This window comes from the organism of the source record quoted next, unplaced genomic scaffold (assembly GCF_019419815.1).
Source record: "Pyrus x bretschneideri cultivar Hongxiangsu unplaced genomic scaffold, Pyrus_bretschneideri_v1 Contig23, whole genome shotgun sequence".
NCBI classification, from domain to species: Eukaryota; Viridiplantae; Streptophyta; class Magnoliopsida; order Rosales; family Rosaceae; genus Pyrus; species Pyrus x bretschneideri.
Window position 1 is genome coordinate 5,751,486 of NW_025999535.1, and position 15,490 is coordinate 5,766,975.

The 15,490-nt window shown below is 36.8% G+C and overlaps 3 protein-coding genes across 4 annotated transcripts; 1 reads left to right on the forward strand and 2 right to left on the reverse strand.

Moving 5' to 3' along the window:
- Window positions 1-5,278: 5,278 nt before the first annotated feature.
- LOC103965935 (dynein light chain LC6, flagellar outer arm-like) lies at window positions 5,279-6,353 on the reverse strand. The gene is made up of 2 exons (XM_009379038.3): window positions 6,103-6,353; window positions 5,279-5,743 (listed from the first exon to the last, which is right to left on the reverse strand). The coding sequence occupies exons 1-2, from the start codon at window positions 6,238-6,240 to the stop codon at window positions 5,513-5,515; spliced, it is 369 nt and encodes a 122-aa protein (XP_009377313.2). The 5' UTR covers window positions 6,241-6,353; the 3' UTR covers window positions 5,279-5,512.
- Window positions 6,354-8,906: 2,553 nt separating this feature from the next.
- On the forward strand, window positions 8,907-11,432 carry LOC103965958. The gene is made up of 2 exons (XM_009379062.3): window positions 8,907-9,717; window positions 10,914-11,432. Exons 1-2 carry the CDS (start codon window positions 9,256-9,258, stop codon window positions 11,268-11,270), a joined length of 819 nt encoding a protein of 272 aa, XP_009377337.2. The 5' UTR covers window positions 8,907-9,255; the 3' UTR covers window positions 11,271-11,432.
- A 204-nt stretch (window positions 11,433-11,636) lies between these two features.
- On the reverse strand, window positions 11,637-14,228 carry LOC103927385 (vesicle-associated protein 4-1). 2 transcript variants are annotated; one of them, XM_048585796.1, is made up of 8 exons: window positions 13,594-14,228; window positions 13,424-13,494; window positions 13,161-13,242; window positions 12,978-13,025; window positions 12,694-12,812; window positions 12,297-12,374; window positions 12,084-12,206; window positions 11,637-11,985 (listed from the first exon to the last, which is right to left on the reverse strand). In XM_048585796.1, the coding sequence occupies exons 1-8, from the start codon at window positions 13,832-13,834 to the stop codon at window positions 11,926-11,928; spliced, it is 822 nt and encodes a 273-aa protein (XP_048441753.1). In that variant the 5' UTR covers window positions 13,835-14,228; the 3' UTR covers window positions 11,637-11,925. The 2 variants fall into 2 exon arrangements, with proteins under 2 accessions (XP_048441753.1, XP_009334577.2); XM_009336302.3 differs by lacking the exon at window positions 12,978-13,025 and having other exon boundaries at window positions 13,594-14,207.
- Window positions 14,229-15,490: the final 1,262 nt, after the last annotated feature.

Here is a 15,490-nt window from a genome sequence, read left to right on the forward strand (position 1 = left end):
TGCCAACTTTCAAATTATGAAGTTAAGGTGGAGATGGATCAGTCATCACGAGGGAAAGTAGGATCATAAGCGATAAGTTTCCTTCACACTACAAGAAAAACATAATTTGACAACAGGCAATGAACGTTGTGAAAGACCTTCGACAACGCGCATCAGGATGTTATATATCTTGATGTTGTGAACAGTTTGAAACTTTTAACAACATTTACCAGACGTTGTGGTACATATCTTATTAAAGTTTATTTTTGGCAACGTTCAGAAAAGGTTGTCGAAAACATCCGCGTACAACGACTTAAGAACGTTGTGGATGCCTTTTTCCACAAACCTATTAATTTGAACTTTCTCATTTTAAGTAGGGTTCCACAAACCTGTTTGGACGTTGTCATTTTGGGTAGGGTTCCACAACGTGTATATGATACGTACAGGGAACAAGTTTTTGACACCATTTTTTTTTTACATAATTTTTTACACTAGCTTTTGTGGGGCCCACTTCGTAATGTATTTCAACGAGCTGAACCATCTATTTTTTAGTCTTCCTCAAAGATTATGTCTACCAAAAATCACTCAAAATTTTAAACCATATGACCGTTAGATTAAAGGTTTAGGGTTTTTTTTTGTACAACCGAATTTGTCAATTTTCTTCATTACAAATGAATGTCTTAATGGTTTTGGATTTGTCTAATTTTTTGCAAGGATGATCTATGAATGATGTTCTAAAAGATAGACAGTTCAAATTGTTAAAATACGTTACAGTTATAATACTTACTAATTTCTTAATTTTTTGAAGTATTGAGATTTTAATTTTGAATCATCAATTTTACTAATTAATTTCTTCCTGTTTGTTTTAAACAAAAATTGTTATACAACAACTATCTCTGCATCCAATGTTTATGTTTGGGGATTCAGAGTTGCTTGAAGGATTTGACTATGGAGTGGGATTCTAATTCTAGAATCGTAATTAAATCTGTTTTCTCTTCTTTAGAGATTTTTAGCTGGTTAATGCATTTATTTGCATAATGACCATATATATATATATATATACACCACATTTGTAACATTTATCTTTACTTTGATTTTTCGAATAGGTATTATTAACTGGTTTTTTTTAGACCAGCTTTTTAGATTTACTTTTCTCATAAAATTTACTAGCTAGTATCAAAATTCCTGTTTTTGTTTGGGAAGTGTTATTGGCAATCCAAAAATCTCTTTCTACACTCCTCACAAGAGTATTTTTGTTTCTAAATATAGAAAGTTTGGAGTGTAGAATGAGGAATTTGAAGTGCCAATAACAATTTCCTTTCGTTTTTGTATTTATAGTATCTTTTACTTGAGTTTTTAGTGGGGCATTTTCTACTAGAGGGAGCAAAGGGGGTAGACCTTATTGTTCACAAAATGCTCCTAACTCATATGTAGCAATTTTTTTTTAATTTATCTTTGTTGACTTGTATAGTTATTTTCATATCAATACATAGTTTTAGTCCTTCTTTTTGGATAATAATAATAATAATAATAAGGGTAAATTATATAAACTACCTCAACTATTGGGTTATTAACAGTTTCATATTTCATCTTTAAAAAGTTTCAATGTCATACCTTATCTTCGAATTTGTTGCAATATCATACCTTCCGTCAGCTGTCTGTCAATTCCTCTGTTAAATGCTGACGTGGCATGAGGCGGGGTCCACTTTGTATTAGAAAAATTAATTAAATATTAACTACATATTAAAAAAATTAAAAAACCCAACCCAACCAAACCAAACCCAGATCCCACCACCCCTCCCCCCAGGGAAACCCCATCCCCTTGGATCTTCCCCTGTTCCCCCCACAAAACCTTCATTCCGTCTCTCCCTCCCCACCCCCCCAAAAAAAATCTTCCTTCCGTCCATCCCCCCCCAACAAACCTTTCGTCCGTCTGTTCATCCCCCCCCCCAACAAAACCTTATGTCCGTCCGTCCGTCCGTCTATCCCCCCTAACAAAACCTTCCTTCCATCCATCTCCCTCCGCCAAAACAACCCCATCATCCATCCGTCGTCCCCCCGCCAAAACAACCCCACCATCTGCACCCCCCCTGGCTCCCCATTTCCTTCTCCCCTCACCCGAGCCCAACCTGCAACCCGAAAAAAGAAAGAAAAAAAGAAAAAAAACCCATCTTCATCTTCCCCGACCCCCCCTTCCCTCAACCCACCCTTTCTTCCCCTCATGTCTTCCCCAAACCCACTGCGGCACCCATCCTCCCTCCTCCTCTGCACCCACCCTCTTCCCTTCTCTACACACCCCACTCCGTAAATCCACACCCATTCCCCCACATTCAAACCCCAATCATCTCCCCCCCCCCCCACCAAGCAACCAGAAGAAAGGAAAAAAAAAAAAACCCAATCGCTCTTCCTCGACCCCAGTGCAAGGAAGAGGAAGATGGGGAGGGGGAGGGGAGGGGGAGGAGCACCATGGGAGGGAGGAAGAGATGGCGCGGGGTTGGGGGGGTTTTAAAAGAAAATGGGTCCCATCACTTGCCACGTTAGCATTTTAATAGATGAATTGATAGACAACTGACAGAATGTATGAAATTGTAACAAATACGTAGATGAGGTATGACATTGAAACTTTTTAAATATGAGGTATGAAACTGTTAATGACCCAATAGTTAAGGTAATTATGTGTAATTTACCCTAATAATAATGTTTCCATAAGTAAGGATATTATGAGATGATAACATCTTCATTAACAAATACTTGTCTAATTTCATGGGCAAATAGGTTTGATAATCCATTGATAAATTTTTCTTTCCAAAATGGTTGATTACTATCTTTCATAAGCATTATTCTAGACATAAAAACATTTTTTTTCCACCTGAAATCACTTAAGGTTGGGCATATTAAATTACTAGGTAGATCATGTATTCTAGAGGTGACGTTACTTGCGTTCCCATAAAATGTTCTATTATTAAAAATAATAACTTGTGGATTGTGTCTAGGACTCCCATTCCAGTCTCACTACAAGAAAGACAAATGCGGTGAAAGATTCCCTCTACTTTTACACTTCATGGCTAAATACAAGGTGTCATGGATCTTTAAAATAAGGGATATTATGTCAGTCATGATGAAGAAGTGTTTAGGGTCATTTTAGTCAAGTGATTGGACAAATTCAATCAATAATGAATCCTCGACTAGGTCCTCAAAGAGTTCCCTTAAGTAATTTATGGTTCCTCCAACACAGTTACTCTCAGAGATTTCCCTTTCCTCTTCCCTCCAAGGAAGGTCAAAATCATCTTCCTCAAAAGGAAAGTCAGCTTCTGAACTTACAAATTTAGCTCACCAGCTACACCAAATAGTTAGTTAGATTCTAAAAATAAAGATGATTTGTCTTTAGACTCTTCAGATGCTTTCTCCCAGAAGCCGGCCATTACAGTTAAAACCAAACCAGTAAAAGAAGAGTAGAAGTTCAGAGGGACAGATTGTCAAGACAATCAAGACCCCAACGAGTAAACTAAGCAGAAGTTAAAATTAATTTTTGGTGACCACTATTCATCCAAGACATAAATTCAAACAGTCATCCGACAAAGTACTATTCATCTACAGTGTCGTAGTGATGCCAATGATCATTTTGCATGCAAGTTCAACATTAAACCGACAAGATACCATTCATCCACAGTGTTGTCGTACCAATAATATTTACTCCACGTGCAAAATCAATAGGCAAAATACAGATCATTTAGACATACCACTATTCACGAATGAACCAACAGTCATCCAGCTCGTGCTTCCACAGTCACTTCGTGATTCTAAATATATGAGTAATGCAAACAACCAGTTTCATGAAACTAATCTCAATGTAAGAAAGCATTCATTGTTTCTAAAGCTCTGCGGTCAAAACTCCAAAAAGATTAGTCTTCTCCAAAACAAGAAATTGGTATCTAATTATATATCTAAAAAAACCGAAAAGAACCTAAAAGAGTAAATATAGGTAACAAAATTATGGATATATAAATTAAAATTACCATATTCTAGATACGTTGTCAAAGCATGTTTTCGACAACAAGGAAAAATGCACATTGTGCTGGTAGTGTTGTTATATCCTATTTTCTTGTAGTGTCATGACTAATCATTCTTTTATTTTTAGCTTAGACAAGTTAATGCTATCTTCACTACGACACAATATGTAATTAATAGCATTGCACGATAGCGTTTCTCCACAATTGTTATTGATCAATGGCTTAAAAAATTCCAGCTCTTTTTAAAACGCTATTGTAGGCTTTAAAATTTTAATATTTTGAAGTTGGTACTAACTTTTTCCTTTCAACATAAAATGAATCACTTGAGCTGTCCAATCTAATTCTGTACATCAAACGAGGCCTAAAGATTTATGGACTTACTACTTACAAAGATAAACTGATAAGCAAATCAAATGAACTTGGTTTAATTTACTACAAATTATCATTTGTCGGTCCTGTGTCGATTTTGTGGTAATTGTAAATAATCAAATTAGTTGCTTGGTACATGTTATTGGTTGTTGCCAGGGAATTATTCCAATGTGTTACTTCTTTATGTGCTATCATTTCAGATGGATAATGTAATTCCATTTCCTTTTCTTGGAACTTAAATTCTTTAATTTAACTATCTGATGTATATCACAGGTCGCTTTGGGTGAGAATAAACTGTTGAAATTTTTTGGATCGACGGGTCTGGAAGGCCCTACGATAACAACATCGATATTGTTCTCAATTTTACCATCTGCCTAATCCGTTAGGTGTGGGGTTTTACCACAAAAGGCCTCGGTATTAGTTAGAGTAGGGTAATCCTATTTAAAGTCATTGCTTTTCTTTACCCCCACCAATGTGGGACCGCTAACACGCCCCCTCACGTGTAACCCCATTTAGTGGTTCACACATGGAGATCCACACATCGGCAATTGAAACTCAGAGGTCGACTCCAATGAAGTCCAGACTTGTTTTCAATCTTTTCAAGAAGTGACTCTTAAGAACTCAAATGTCGGCTCTATTTTAAGAGTCCAAGCTTGTTTCTGAGCCCACACTTCCTGGTGACAAGCCTTTAGCTTGTACGGGCCCGTAACTGTGGGCTCTGATACCATGTTGAAATTTTTGAGATCGACGGACCCGGAGGGCCCACTCTAACGACACCGTTCCCAAATTTACCACATGCCCAATCCATTAAGTGTGGGGTTTTACTACAAAAAAACCTCGATATTAGTTAGAGTGAGGTAATCCTACTTAAAATCATTGCTTTTCTTTATCCTCATCGATGTGGGACTGCTAACATAAGCACCCAAACGGTTGTAACATAACCAAACAGAAAATTACTTAGCTAGGGATAAGCCCTAACTCTAGCAGTCCCAAGCTTATCAGCAACCATTAAACGAATGCATAGCAGTCCTTTGAAACATGACGAAAATGTATATAAACAGCTAGCTGGATCGTTGAATCTAAAATTCGAACCCTAGAATTTCTTCTTCAGTCCTAATACCTAGCCTACACTACTACAAAGGCAGGGTACACACTCAAAGCACAAAGTGATGAAGAGAATAAGAACTTCCTGCTTGTATTGCCTCCAAGGCCGCTGCACACGGCTGCTTTGCCTCAGCTTCTGGACCTGCAGCTCCCCTGAACATCAAAACTGCAAGGCTGCCCACGCAAAAATAGATGAAACAGCCGTGGCAATGTGTAACAAATGAACCAAAATCTGCTCCTACAATGCACTGCCATCCAGGTCCATATGTCCTGTCAAACTCCTGCAGAAACAAAAAAAATTATAAGTTTATAAAAATTGTCAACATAATTCATGTCATATTGTTGATAATTGAGCAAGCCAGCAGTACTCGTCAAATAAATTTTGAAGTGAATAAATGTAATATGAGCAGCTAATACGTGACCATTTGATAATCATTTCGTTTTTAGTTTTCACCTTTGATAATCATGTAATATGAAGACCTCACCCTTATTTTGAAAGCCACAAAAGCTACTTTTCTAAGTTTTCAAACATTGTCTTGATTTTTGTTTTCAAATTTCAATTTTTTTGAAAACTAAAATCTAAAATCTAAAAACTGAAATAAATATGGTATCAAGCGGTCCTAACTCCCTAAGTGATTACCTTTTTAATGAAGCGGCCTATCTCAGTGGCTTCAGTGACATCAAATAAATCAAGGACTTTGGAAGTCAAGTCAAGTGCCTTCTGCTGCATGGTTTGAAGCATGTCAGTCTCAACGATGACTGCTTTACCCTCCAGCATGGTTATTAACAAGATGGAGATCGGAAATTTACAAGCAAAAACTTTGTTGGAAAAGAGTTGTGATGCAAATTTGTTGAACTAAGTAGTTATACGTAGTGGTGCAGCTTATATCGAGCTCGGAACCAAGGGGATATATAGCTGGTGCTACTCACTCAGCCACGTAATATGTGGATATTTTTCCTTTGTGGCCAGCACACCAGCATGTGCTGTGCAATGTGCCAAATTAGTAACTACAATTCTGTTTTGACGTGGATGAGCTTATTGGCAAGAAAAATCTTAAGTGTAACTGAGGTATATACATTTTTTTTTTTTTGTCTCTTATCACATGATTAGGTCATGTGATATGAGAAATATGTAGAGAGCACAACCGGTTACATAGAAAAATCTTTTGTGAATTGTTTGGGAGGTAGAAAAAATTTCAATCAGTTCTTGGTTACTATTAAATTTGGGACAGGTGGCTTGATAATTGGGTTTTGGAAATGTGGTCCACTTGCTATATATGATTGCATGGTTATGTTTGTCCAGTTACGGCCATGGTTTGGAACAATATGAAATGCATTGAGGGGCCAATATTCAAGCATTCCAGAGATTTGAAGAAACTGGAAAGATCAAGTGGTTGCAGTTGGATGGTGCATTTCTTTGTGCAAGCTAATTTCTAAACTGTTTATTTTTCTTTTTCTGGTCAGTATAAAAAGATGAAAAATGGTTTGAAATCCAAATCTTTTTGTGAATTCTTTTTTCCAACGTCATATAAATCATACCGCACGATGATCTACGAATTTAGGTTAGTTTGTTATTAAAGAATTATCTACTACATTTATCTTGTCACCAATCATCATATATAGTGACCACTATGCACACAATAGAATGGAAGTTTTTACAGATTTCCAAAATTCATGGAGAGATTATTTGTGTTTTGACTGAATAAAATATAAGTAATGAAACCTAAATTATTGAACATCCCACTCATTTGATTCTCTCTTTGGCTGGGGAAAACCCACTTGTCTAAACCAACTGGTAGAGCTACAACATCAACACGGCAGTTGAAAGAGTTTTATCATAAGAAATCTTGATATGATTAGAAGTGAAACCATATAATATAAATCATGTGAAACTTTGTTAGTTTTCCGACGCTGTGAATTTTTGTATTTTTGAATCGTAATCAATACGAGTTTCCTTTATATATGTTAATGTTAACCTAACTAGGGCTAGAAAATGAGAACTAGCTCGGCCGTTCATCTTCAGAATCAAGGCCCCACCTTAAGTCATGAACCATTTTGGATCACGGAAGTTGTTGGATTAGGCCCTTGCTCAATTTTATTTGGTTCACCCATATCCATGGACCAATTTATTATGTTTATTTTTTTTGTCAAAAACTATTATGTATTTATTTAAGGTCTAATCCCTTTGAAGTTGTCTCTGATTTTGATGTTTTAAAATAATAAATACATGACAGAGTTTTGAATGCTCAATGTGGGGATGTAGCTCAAATGAGAGAGCGCTCGCTTTGCATGCGAGAGGTACAGGGTTTGATCTCCTGCATCTCCATCATTTTTTTATATTTCTTTAACCACATGTCCACTACGTGCAAAATTCCTGGCTACAAATTATAGTTCAGCCTGTTCTAAAAGATCTCAAAACAAATCTAAATCTGTTATATTTTCAACTACGTTTGCTCACCGAGTGTTATTTTATTTTTTTTGTTGCAACCTAAACCGATTTCTAGGTTTTAACCTGCAAACTTTTATGAAGCTTCATAGTATATAATATTTTAGATTTTTTTAACCCTTAGGTTAGATTTTAGTTTTTGTGTTTTGACCAAAAAATTATGGTTAAAAAATATAGAGTATCAGTACTCGAAACACTATTAAAAATGCATTCTAACCTACACTGTCACTCACCTTATCTGCTTAAAGCATCTCTAGTTCTGAGCTTTTATCAGTCTTTCTAATTGTAGTTCACCAATGGTTAGAGAAAATAGTGTAAATACAACATATGACCGGAGATGTTAAGCTATACACTGTTTTACATTTTGCAGCGAGGTCCCCTCAATGTAGCAAAAAACACACTTTACATACCCATTTTTGTTATCAAAATTAAGATATAAAGTGGAAGCTAAAACTTTTTCAGTTCCAGAAATCAACCACTCGTTAGAGATGCTGTTAGACTAACACTAAAACGACTTGATGACCAATCATTACATTACATGGGGATCGACATGGTCTTAAAATTTGTTACGTTGTTGAAAACACCAGCTGGATTAGATCATGCATTCTATTAATTAAACCCAATTAAAAAGGTAACCAAAAAAAAAAAAAAACGTAGCCAGAAGGTTGTGCAACTTCCATCTAAACCTCACGCTAAAACGACAGCTTTCCTAATTTGTTTATAGTCAAGATTTCCATCTCACAAGCTCAAATCTCTTCCTCCTCCCACCTCATATGTCGCTGGTGGAACTGTTTGTTTTCTTGACATTCAACCCAACCTGACAAACAACGCGTCAACCACATACCCTTTGTCCCAAACGATTTTTTTTTCAATGTACATGAAACACCGCCTCGTTATTGTAATCTCATGTCAAATAACAAGTAAACAGATATACAACCTGACAAGTATTTTAAATCTCATAAAAATTTCTCGACGTAACGTTTCATTCAACACCCCCCAGGCATATCACACAACACCACCTGTCCCATTGCTCATCCCCCAATATGCTGTTCTTCCAATAACAAATTAAATAGAATATCCTCGCCACCTTTCCCTCCCAACCATCCACCCAACTCCTCTCCCTTCTTATTCCCATAATATTACACATCTCTCCCTCGCATTTCATCCCCCAACACCAAAATTTTTCTTCCATTCCCTCTCTACATTCCCACACCAAACATCTACATTTATTAATTTCTTTTATTCTCTCTCCCTTTTTCTTGTGCTAAATTATCGATCAGCGTCGTTGCTACCACCACCACCGTTGCTATCACCAATTAGGAGACGAGACACGACATAAATAACATTATGGCACGTGGTCTCCTCTCCTGCTTTGGATCAAAAGGGGGCTCGGGCACGTCCCACGAAAAGCACGCGGCCGGGGCGACCGCGCATGTTTCGGCAGAGGAGCAGCAGCGGAGCGGACCGGTTCTGGTGGAGCTGTTCTCGTCGCAGGGCTGCACCACCTCGCCTGTCGCGGAGCTGCTGGTGTCAAGGCTTGGGAGGGGGGATTTTGACGGGACGGACCTGCCTCCTGTGGTTGCGTTGGCCTTCCACGTGGACTACTGGGACTACATGGGCTGGAAGGACCCTTATGGGTCCAGCCAGTGGACTGTACGGCAGAAGGCCTATGTCGAGGCCTTGGGTCTGGACACCATGTTCACCCCCCAGATTGTGCTTCAAGGTAGGGCCCAATGTGTTGGCAACGATGAGAGTGCTTTGATAACGTCTATCAAGGATGCACCTAGATATCCTGCACCGGCGTTCCAGGTTCGCATTTCTCATATGTCCTCAATATTATTTTGATATATTTTAATATAAACGATATTCTATATTAATCAATGATATTATTATTAAGAAAACTCTTCTTTATCAACTTTTTTTTTCCTTTTTTTTCTTATTTTGTTATCATTTTTGATACACATTATTGGCAAAAAGAACGGTAAAATAGTAATTTTGTACCTTTTGACAAAATGATAATTATATTCCTATTTTTTCTATTTTACCATTTTTTTTTTTAGATAATGATAATCATATTTTTCTAATTTTACCATCACTTTTGATACACAATATTTCCCATAAGGAGGAAAAAATAGTAATTATGTAATATTAAAATAAAATATGCACTTATTAAAAGAAATTGTTCACACACACAAAGTATATGCTTTCTATTAATTTAGATTATGAGAAGATTGAATATTTGAATTCAGAATACATTAGTTTGAAGAGAAAGACTTTAATCACCCACCAATTGTTAATAATTTTTATTTTTATTTTTATAAAAGTGATATTAAAAAAGAGAAATTAAACTCCTAACTTTATATGCAACGATAAATATTCTTTAAGTTTATGCATAAAACGCTATTTAAAACAATTATCTTTGTAAGTACTTACATTCAATGATTGTCACCCTAATCATTGAGGTACCTTCATCTTTATTTAATCATATTTTTACCTTAAAGCAAGACTGCTAAAATATCTAAGTACCAAAGTGGAAATAGTTTAGATAAAATATTACATGACATGTATACTTTCTGGTACACCTAAAAGCAATGTCAACTTTTGACGCTTTTACAAATGGTGGATCACTTTCAAAGTGTCAACTTTTGTCGAAAGCTAAAGCCTGATGTATGTTAAACATTCGTATTTCAAAGCCTATATTTTATGACACATGTAATGTTATGTTTATGTTGTTACATTTTGAATTTGAACTAGCTCATAATACATGTAACATCACATTTGAGATGTTACATTATTAAACTTTAAATTTGAACTATGTATTTAAACAAGAAACCATTTAATTATTTGTAAATCTAACAAAGATTTGGACATTAAAAAATGTTACCATGAGAAAGATTTTGGTTAGAGTAATTTTATCTGTTGTGGCTAGTCAAACTTGGCTAATAGCCGTTCGCAAAATAGTGAAGGATAAATACTAGCAACTTGGTTTTGTTGTGGATGAACAGGCAACATTCCAAAAGCCATCACCGGCCTCCTTGCAAGTATCCCTAACAGGATCATTGAGGTCGAAGGTGGACAACTACGGTGCCAATGTGATGGTGGCGCTGTACGAGAACGGGCTGATTACCGACTGCCCCAAGGGAGAGAACCAAGGACGTGTCCTGTCCAATGACTTCGTCGTCCGACGACTTGAAAAGCTCTGCACTGTCAGAGACATTGCTGCAAAGAAGACCATTTCTGGAACCATAAACTTCTCCTTGTGGGACGGTTACAATCCAGCCAAATGTGGCATGGCCCTCTTTGTTCAGAACCCTTCCCATCAAATTTTTGGTTTGCAGGACTTTCAGCTGCCGGACAATTGATACGGCTATACGTTTCTGCTGGCCGGTATTGGTGGACGATTATGTACAGGATGTGTTCATAGTAGGGTTACTGATTTCTTTTTCTTTTTTCAGTTTGTGTTTTTCCTTGGTTGTTGGGATTTGACATTTAGAATATGGGAGAGAAATTTGCATTCAGGATTATTAACTATTATTTTCGCATTTCGAATTTAATTCTTTGAATCACAATTTACCCGTTTGAAAGATGATGCTGGACGGTTTACATGCTAAACATTCAAACCCATTTCTTACTAGCACCGAAGTTCGAATTCTCCTCCATGTAGATTAGGATAGTTTAAAATATCACCTTATCAAAGAACGAAGGTTCTTACTACGATAATACCAAACTTCCAAGAACACTAGGGCACCTCAACATTGAAAATATACAAGTACAAGCACGCTGATTACTATAGAGTCGTTCACTTATTTTCAACCTAAAACAAAACTTATTATCTACAACAGGGCAGCTCAACCCAGAGCCGTCTACTTCCACACTAGTTCGGAGTACCAACTACTTCCTCACAATATGACCTCCCTACCATTTATCGGAAGACCGATGAGCAAAAAGAATACAATATTACAATATGTGAACCTCCCTTCCAATCCAAAAGCACTTACAGAAAAAGGTAATCACAGTTTACACTGAATCTACTGCTTCAACCTGTTGCCGAGCCAAGTATTTCTCCCTCCGCTCCTTCTGAAAAAACAGAACAAACCAAAATGTTATGCATAAGCACATAAGACTAAAAATTTAGCCCATTGTACTACGGATCAGATGTTTGGTAAAACTCATACCCATTCATCTATTACAAGGCCTTCCCCAACATCCCGAGGGCCTGAGTCCACAGGAGGCGGCTTCTTACGCACTTCAAGTGCAGCCTCAGCTTCAGCCAACTGTCTGTTCAGTTTTTCCAGAGCCTATAAACCACAATGTCAAATACTGGAAAGAAATGTATTTTCTAAGAGATGCAAACACAAGTACCATTAAGTAAGTCACATTCAACTTACAGGACTAGGGTGCTCTGCATCCAAAAATACAACACGCAAAATTTGCTCGACTGTCACTTGATCCTTTTGTTCGTCAAACTGGATGAAAAGAAAAGGTCAGTTAACAAAACTAAGGTTATCAATTGCATGATCCAATTCTATCGGATGTCTCTGAAGGGTTGTCATCAAATGTAAGATTATAAAAGCAACAAAACGCTAAAATTGACAGTACTAATTTCCGACCGAAAAACACAATGCAAGCGAGCAACAAAATCAAATTCCACAAGAGCTCAATATAAGGTAAGATCATAATACAAACAACTGGAAACAAGCACTCAAATATCCTAGCAATGTATGCATAAAATACAAAATGCGCTATGACCATGAACATTAAGTCGGCGAAAGAGCACTATATTACCAGCTCAGGCACATAGTCGATCCCTGCATTCACCTTGAGACTCATAATCTTGAACTTAACCTTGGTCTTCTGATCCAAATGTTTCTCATTGTTCTCGGGTTGCTCCACAAACCTAAACACTGTCCATCATCAAATCCAAAGTCAATAAAAAAATTTACAACAATGATTAAGTACAAAGATTTTTTTTTTTTTTTTTTTGGGTTGAGCTTAGTAGGTTAGAAATTAATTGTTGTGAAGGGAAATTAATTGTTGGGAAGGGAAGTCGGTGGGGAACAAACCCGCACCAAGGTGCATAGGCCTGAATGTTTTCCGCCACTGTGGTAAAGCGCCATCTGCAAAAAGCGTTCGCGCACAATGTGCGGGCATATACTAGTTTTTATCAATAGTAAGTAAATTATCCACCAATGGAACAACCAATTCATAAAGATTTGTTATTTGTAGCAACAGAGCAAGTGCAAGGGCATTACCGGTCGCAATTAAGCTTTCTCCCGGAGCAAGTATTCCTCCCGGAGGACGCATATAGCAACTTTTCGGCGCAGTAGTTTGAAACTAAACCAGCAAATACAAAACCAATTTAAATAGTCAATGAAGCTAAATAAAAAATAATCACAGAGAAAAAAAAATTAACAATTAAATAAATAATAAATGCCTTCTAAATTTTTGCTTAAAATACAAGTAATTATAACAACATAACTCTTAAGGTTGATGTCAGAGAGGAATTAGAAAATACCTTAAAAGCTACATGTGACCTGCTTCTGTTCTTCAATCGGATCGCACTTTTCACCTGTTTCCCAGTTTCATCTACAAAATTAAACCCACAAATACATAATCCGTCAGCTACAGTAATAAGTGCTTTTAGAAAAAGCAGCGAGGGCGTTTAAATGAGAAACGATGACGTACAAGGGAAGTAGAGTTTGTTGGCGGGGTCGAGTCGGAGTCGACGACGAGGAGGGAGAAGGGATCTCGCGACGGACGATACCGTTTTGGGCTTGGATTTGAATCCATCGCCGTGGAGCTTCTGCGTGGAAGAGGAAGACGACGACGTTTGGCCCCCCGACTGCCAGAATGGGCAGAGGGTGAAGAGCTTCGTGTCGGAGTGCGACTTGTGCCGGTGGTGGTGGTGGCTGTCGACGATGGCCATGCTTTCTTCACCGGAATCGGACACGTGGCATGCAATCAGAAGCTCGGTGATTGAATTCGCGTGTTTTCGTGTGTCGGTTTAGAAATTTCTCTACCTAGAATCGTCGGGAGCTCTTCTCTCTCTCAGTCCATCTGTGATTTTTGGAGTGGAAGTTTGCCAGGGTGTGAAACATAAATCGGATGGGAGGAAATGATCACCTGCCACTCAACTCCGCGAATTCACTGCACCCGCCGCGTGTAATTTTTTTATTCGCAACCTTTGGCGTCGTTTTCTTGCAATGAAGATACGTGTCGGATAGACGTCCGGATCAGCCACGTGTCGGTTATATATGTTCGCGATGATATTTTGGTGGCTTTGCAAGTTGCGCCTGCCGTGCTTAAAAGGATAAATCGGCGATGACGACGAAGAGGGAAAGATATTGAGTTTGTGAGTGAGCTTTTCGTAAAGAATATTGTTTGTGTCCTGTTATGTAGGGATTTATTTGTCACCGAATTACAGATAACGAATTTTTAGTTTCGAGCACTATAATCGAAATCGTTTATTATTTTTATTATTATTTAAAGATTATATTTGTCAAAAATTAAATAATTTAGAGATTGATTAGTCATTCATACGTGTAAATCAATTAAAAGTTTCGATAACAAGTAACATCTTCATATGAAGTCCATGTGTTTGTATGCATATCTCTAAATTGAATAATTTTTTTCATTTATGACCTATAGATGATGATAAAGAGAATAAATAATTTTAATGATAATGTTGATAATTGTAAGTGAAAGATATTTAAATCCCCGCATGGACACAAGCATTATCCTTTGATAAATACATGCAGTGTCATTTCTATCACGGATGGGACGCGTCCTTTAGTTTATTTCTTGGGCATCAATTTCCAAAGATAATGTGTCAAAGGTTCCCACCCTTGTTAAGTTGAGCTAGAATCTAAGAAAATTTTATGTTTTGTAGCATTTGTTTGTAACTAAACAAGATATTTTGATGATTAGATTTATAAAATATAAGTGGGTGAGAGATTCAATTACCTCAGGCTAAGGATATATTAAGTACGTCCTAAATTCTCGGATTAGAATGGTAGACTACGCCTCATAAATGGCTAGCGAATCACCTTCAAGGTCAAAGCAAAAAATGTTTTTTGTTTATGTGACTTGAAGATAAGTGATATCAAATCATTTAGTAGTACGATTTCATAATATTTCTCTTCTTCTATGAGTGAGAGGTCATAAGTTGGATTCTCGTAAAAGGTGAATTTGAACCAAATTAGTATAGCTAAACTATTGTGAGGTTTAACCTATTCTCTCTTCACTTAGTGTAGATAATATTGAATGTATTAAAAAACAATAGAGTTATATCAAACTTTTTCTTAATTTACTTATTACTAGCAGCAAGCAAAGTAAACTCACAATTTCAAATAAATAGTAAAATTTTGTGCTGGAACTAACGAAGCTGCTCAAACGACAAGGAGCTGTTTTGTAGAATTTTGTACTTATGGTTAAAATAATTCATTTTACAAGTCACTTTGTAAAGTTATTTCCGTAAAAAAATCAATAAAATATGATATCACTTAATCATTGAATTCTATATCTATATCTATATATATATATATATATATATATATATATATAACATATGAGCGAATGGAGC

What these genes read in the sequence shown, in the direction of transcription:
- LOC103965935 (XM_009379038.3), bottom strand. Translation starts at nt 6,240, where the DNA reads ATGCTGGAGGGTAAAGCAGTCATCGTTGAGACTGACATGCTTCAAACC. An exon ending in TAGGCCGCTTCATTAAAAAG is followed by an intron (nt 5,744 to 6,102) that starts GTAATCACTTAG and finishes TTGTTTCTGCAG; the next exon opens with GAGTTTGACAGGACATATGG.
- LOC103965958 (XM_009379062.3), top strand. Translation starts at nt 9,256, where the DNA reads ATGGCACGTGGTCTCCTCTCCTGCTTTGGATCAAAAGGGGGCTCGGGC. An exon ending in ATCCTGCACCGGCGTTCCAG is followed by an intron (nt 9,718 to 10,913) that starts GTTCGCATTTCT and finishes GTGGATGAACAG; the next exon opens with GCAACATTCCAAAAGCCATC.
- LOC103927385 (XM_048585796.1), bottom strand. Translation starts at nt 13,834, where the DNA reads ATGGCCATCGTCGACAGCCACCACCACCACCGGCACAAGTCGCACTCC. An exon ending in TCGACTATGTGCCTGAGCTG is followed by an intron (nt 12,375 to 12,693) that starts GTAATATAGTGC and finishes CTTTTCATCCAG; the next exon opens with TTTGACGAACAAAAGGATCA. An exon ending in ATGCAGAGCACCCTAGTCCT is followed by an intron (nt 12,207 to 12,296) that starts GTAAGTTGAATG and finishes TGTGGTTTATAG; the next exon opens with GCTCTGGAAAAACTGAACAG.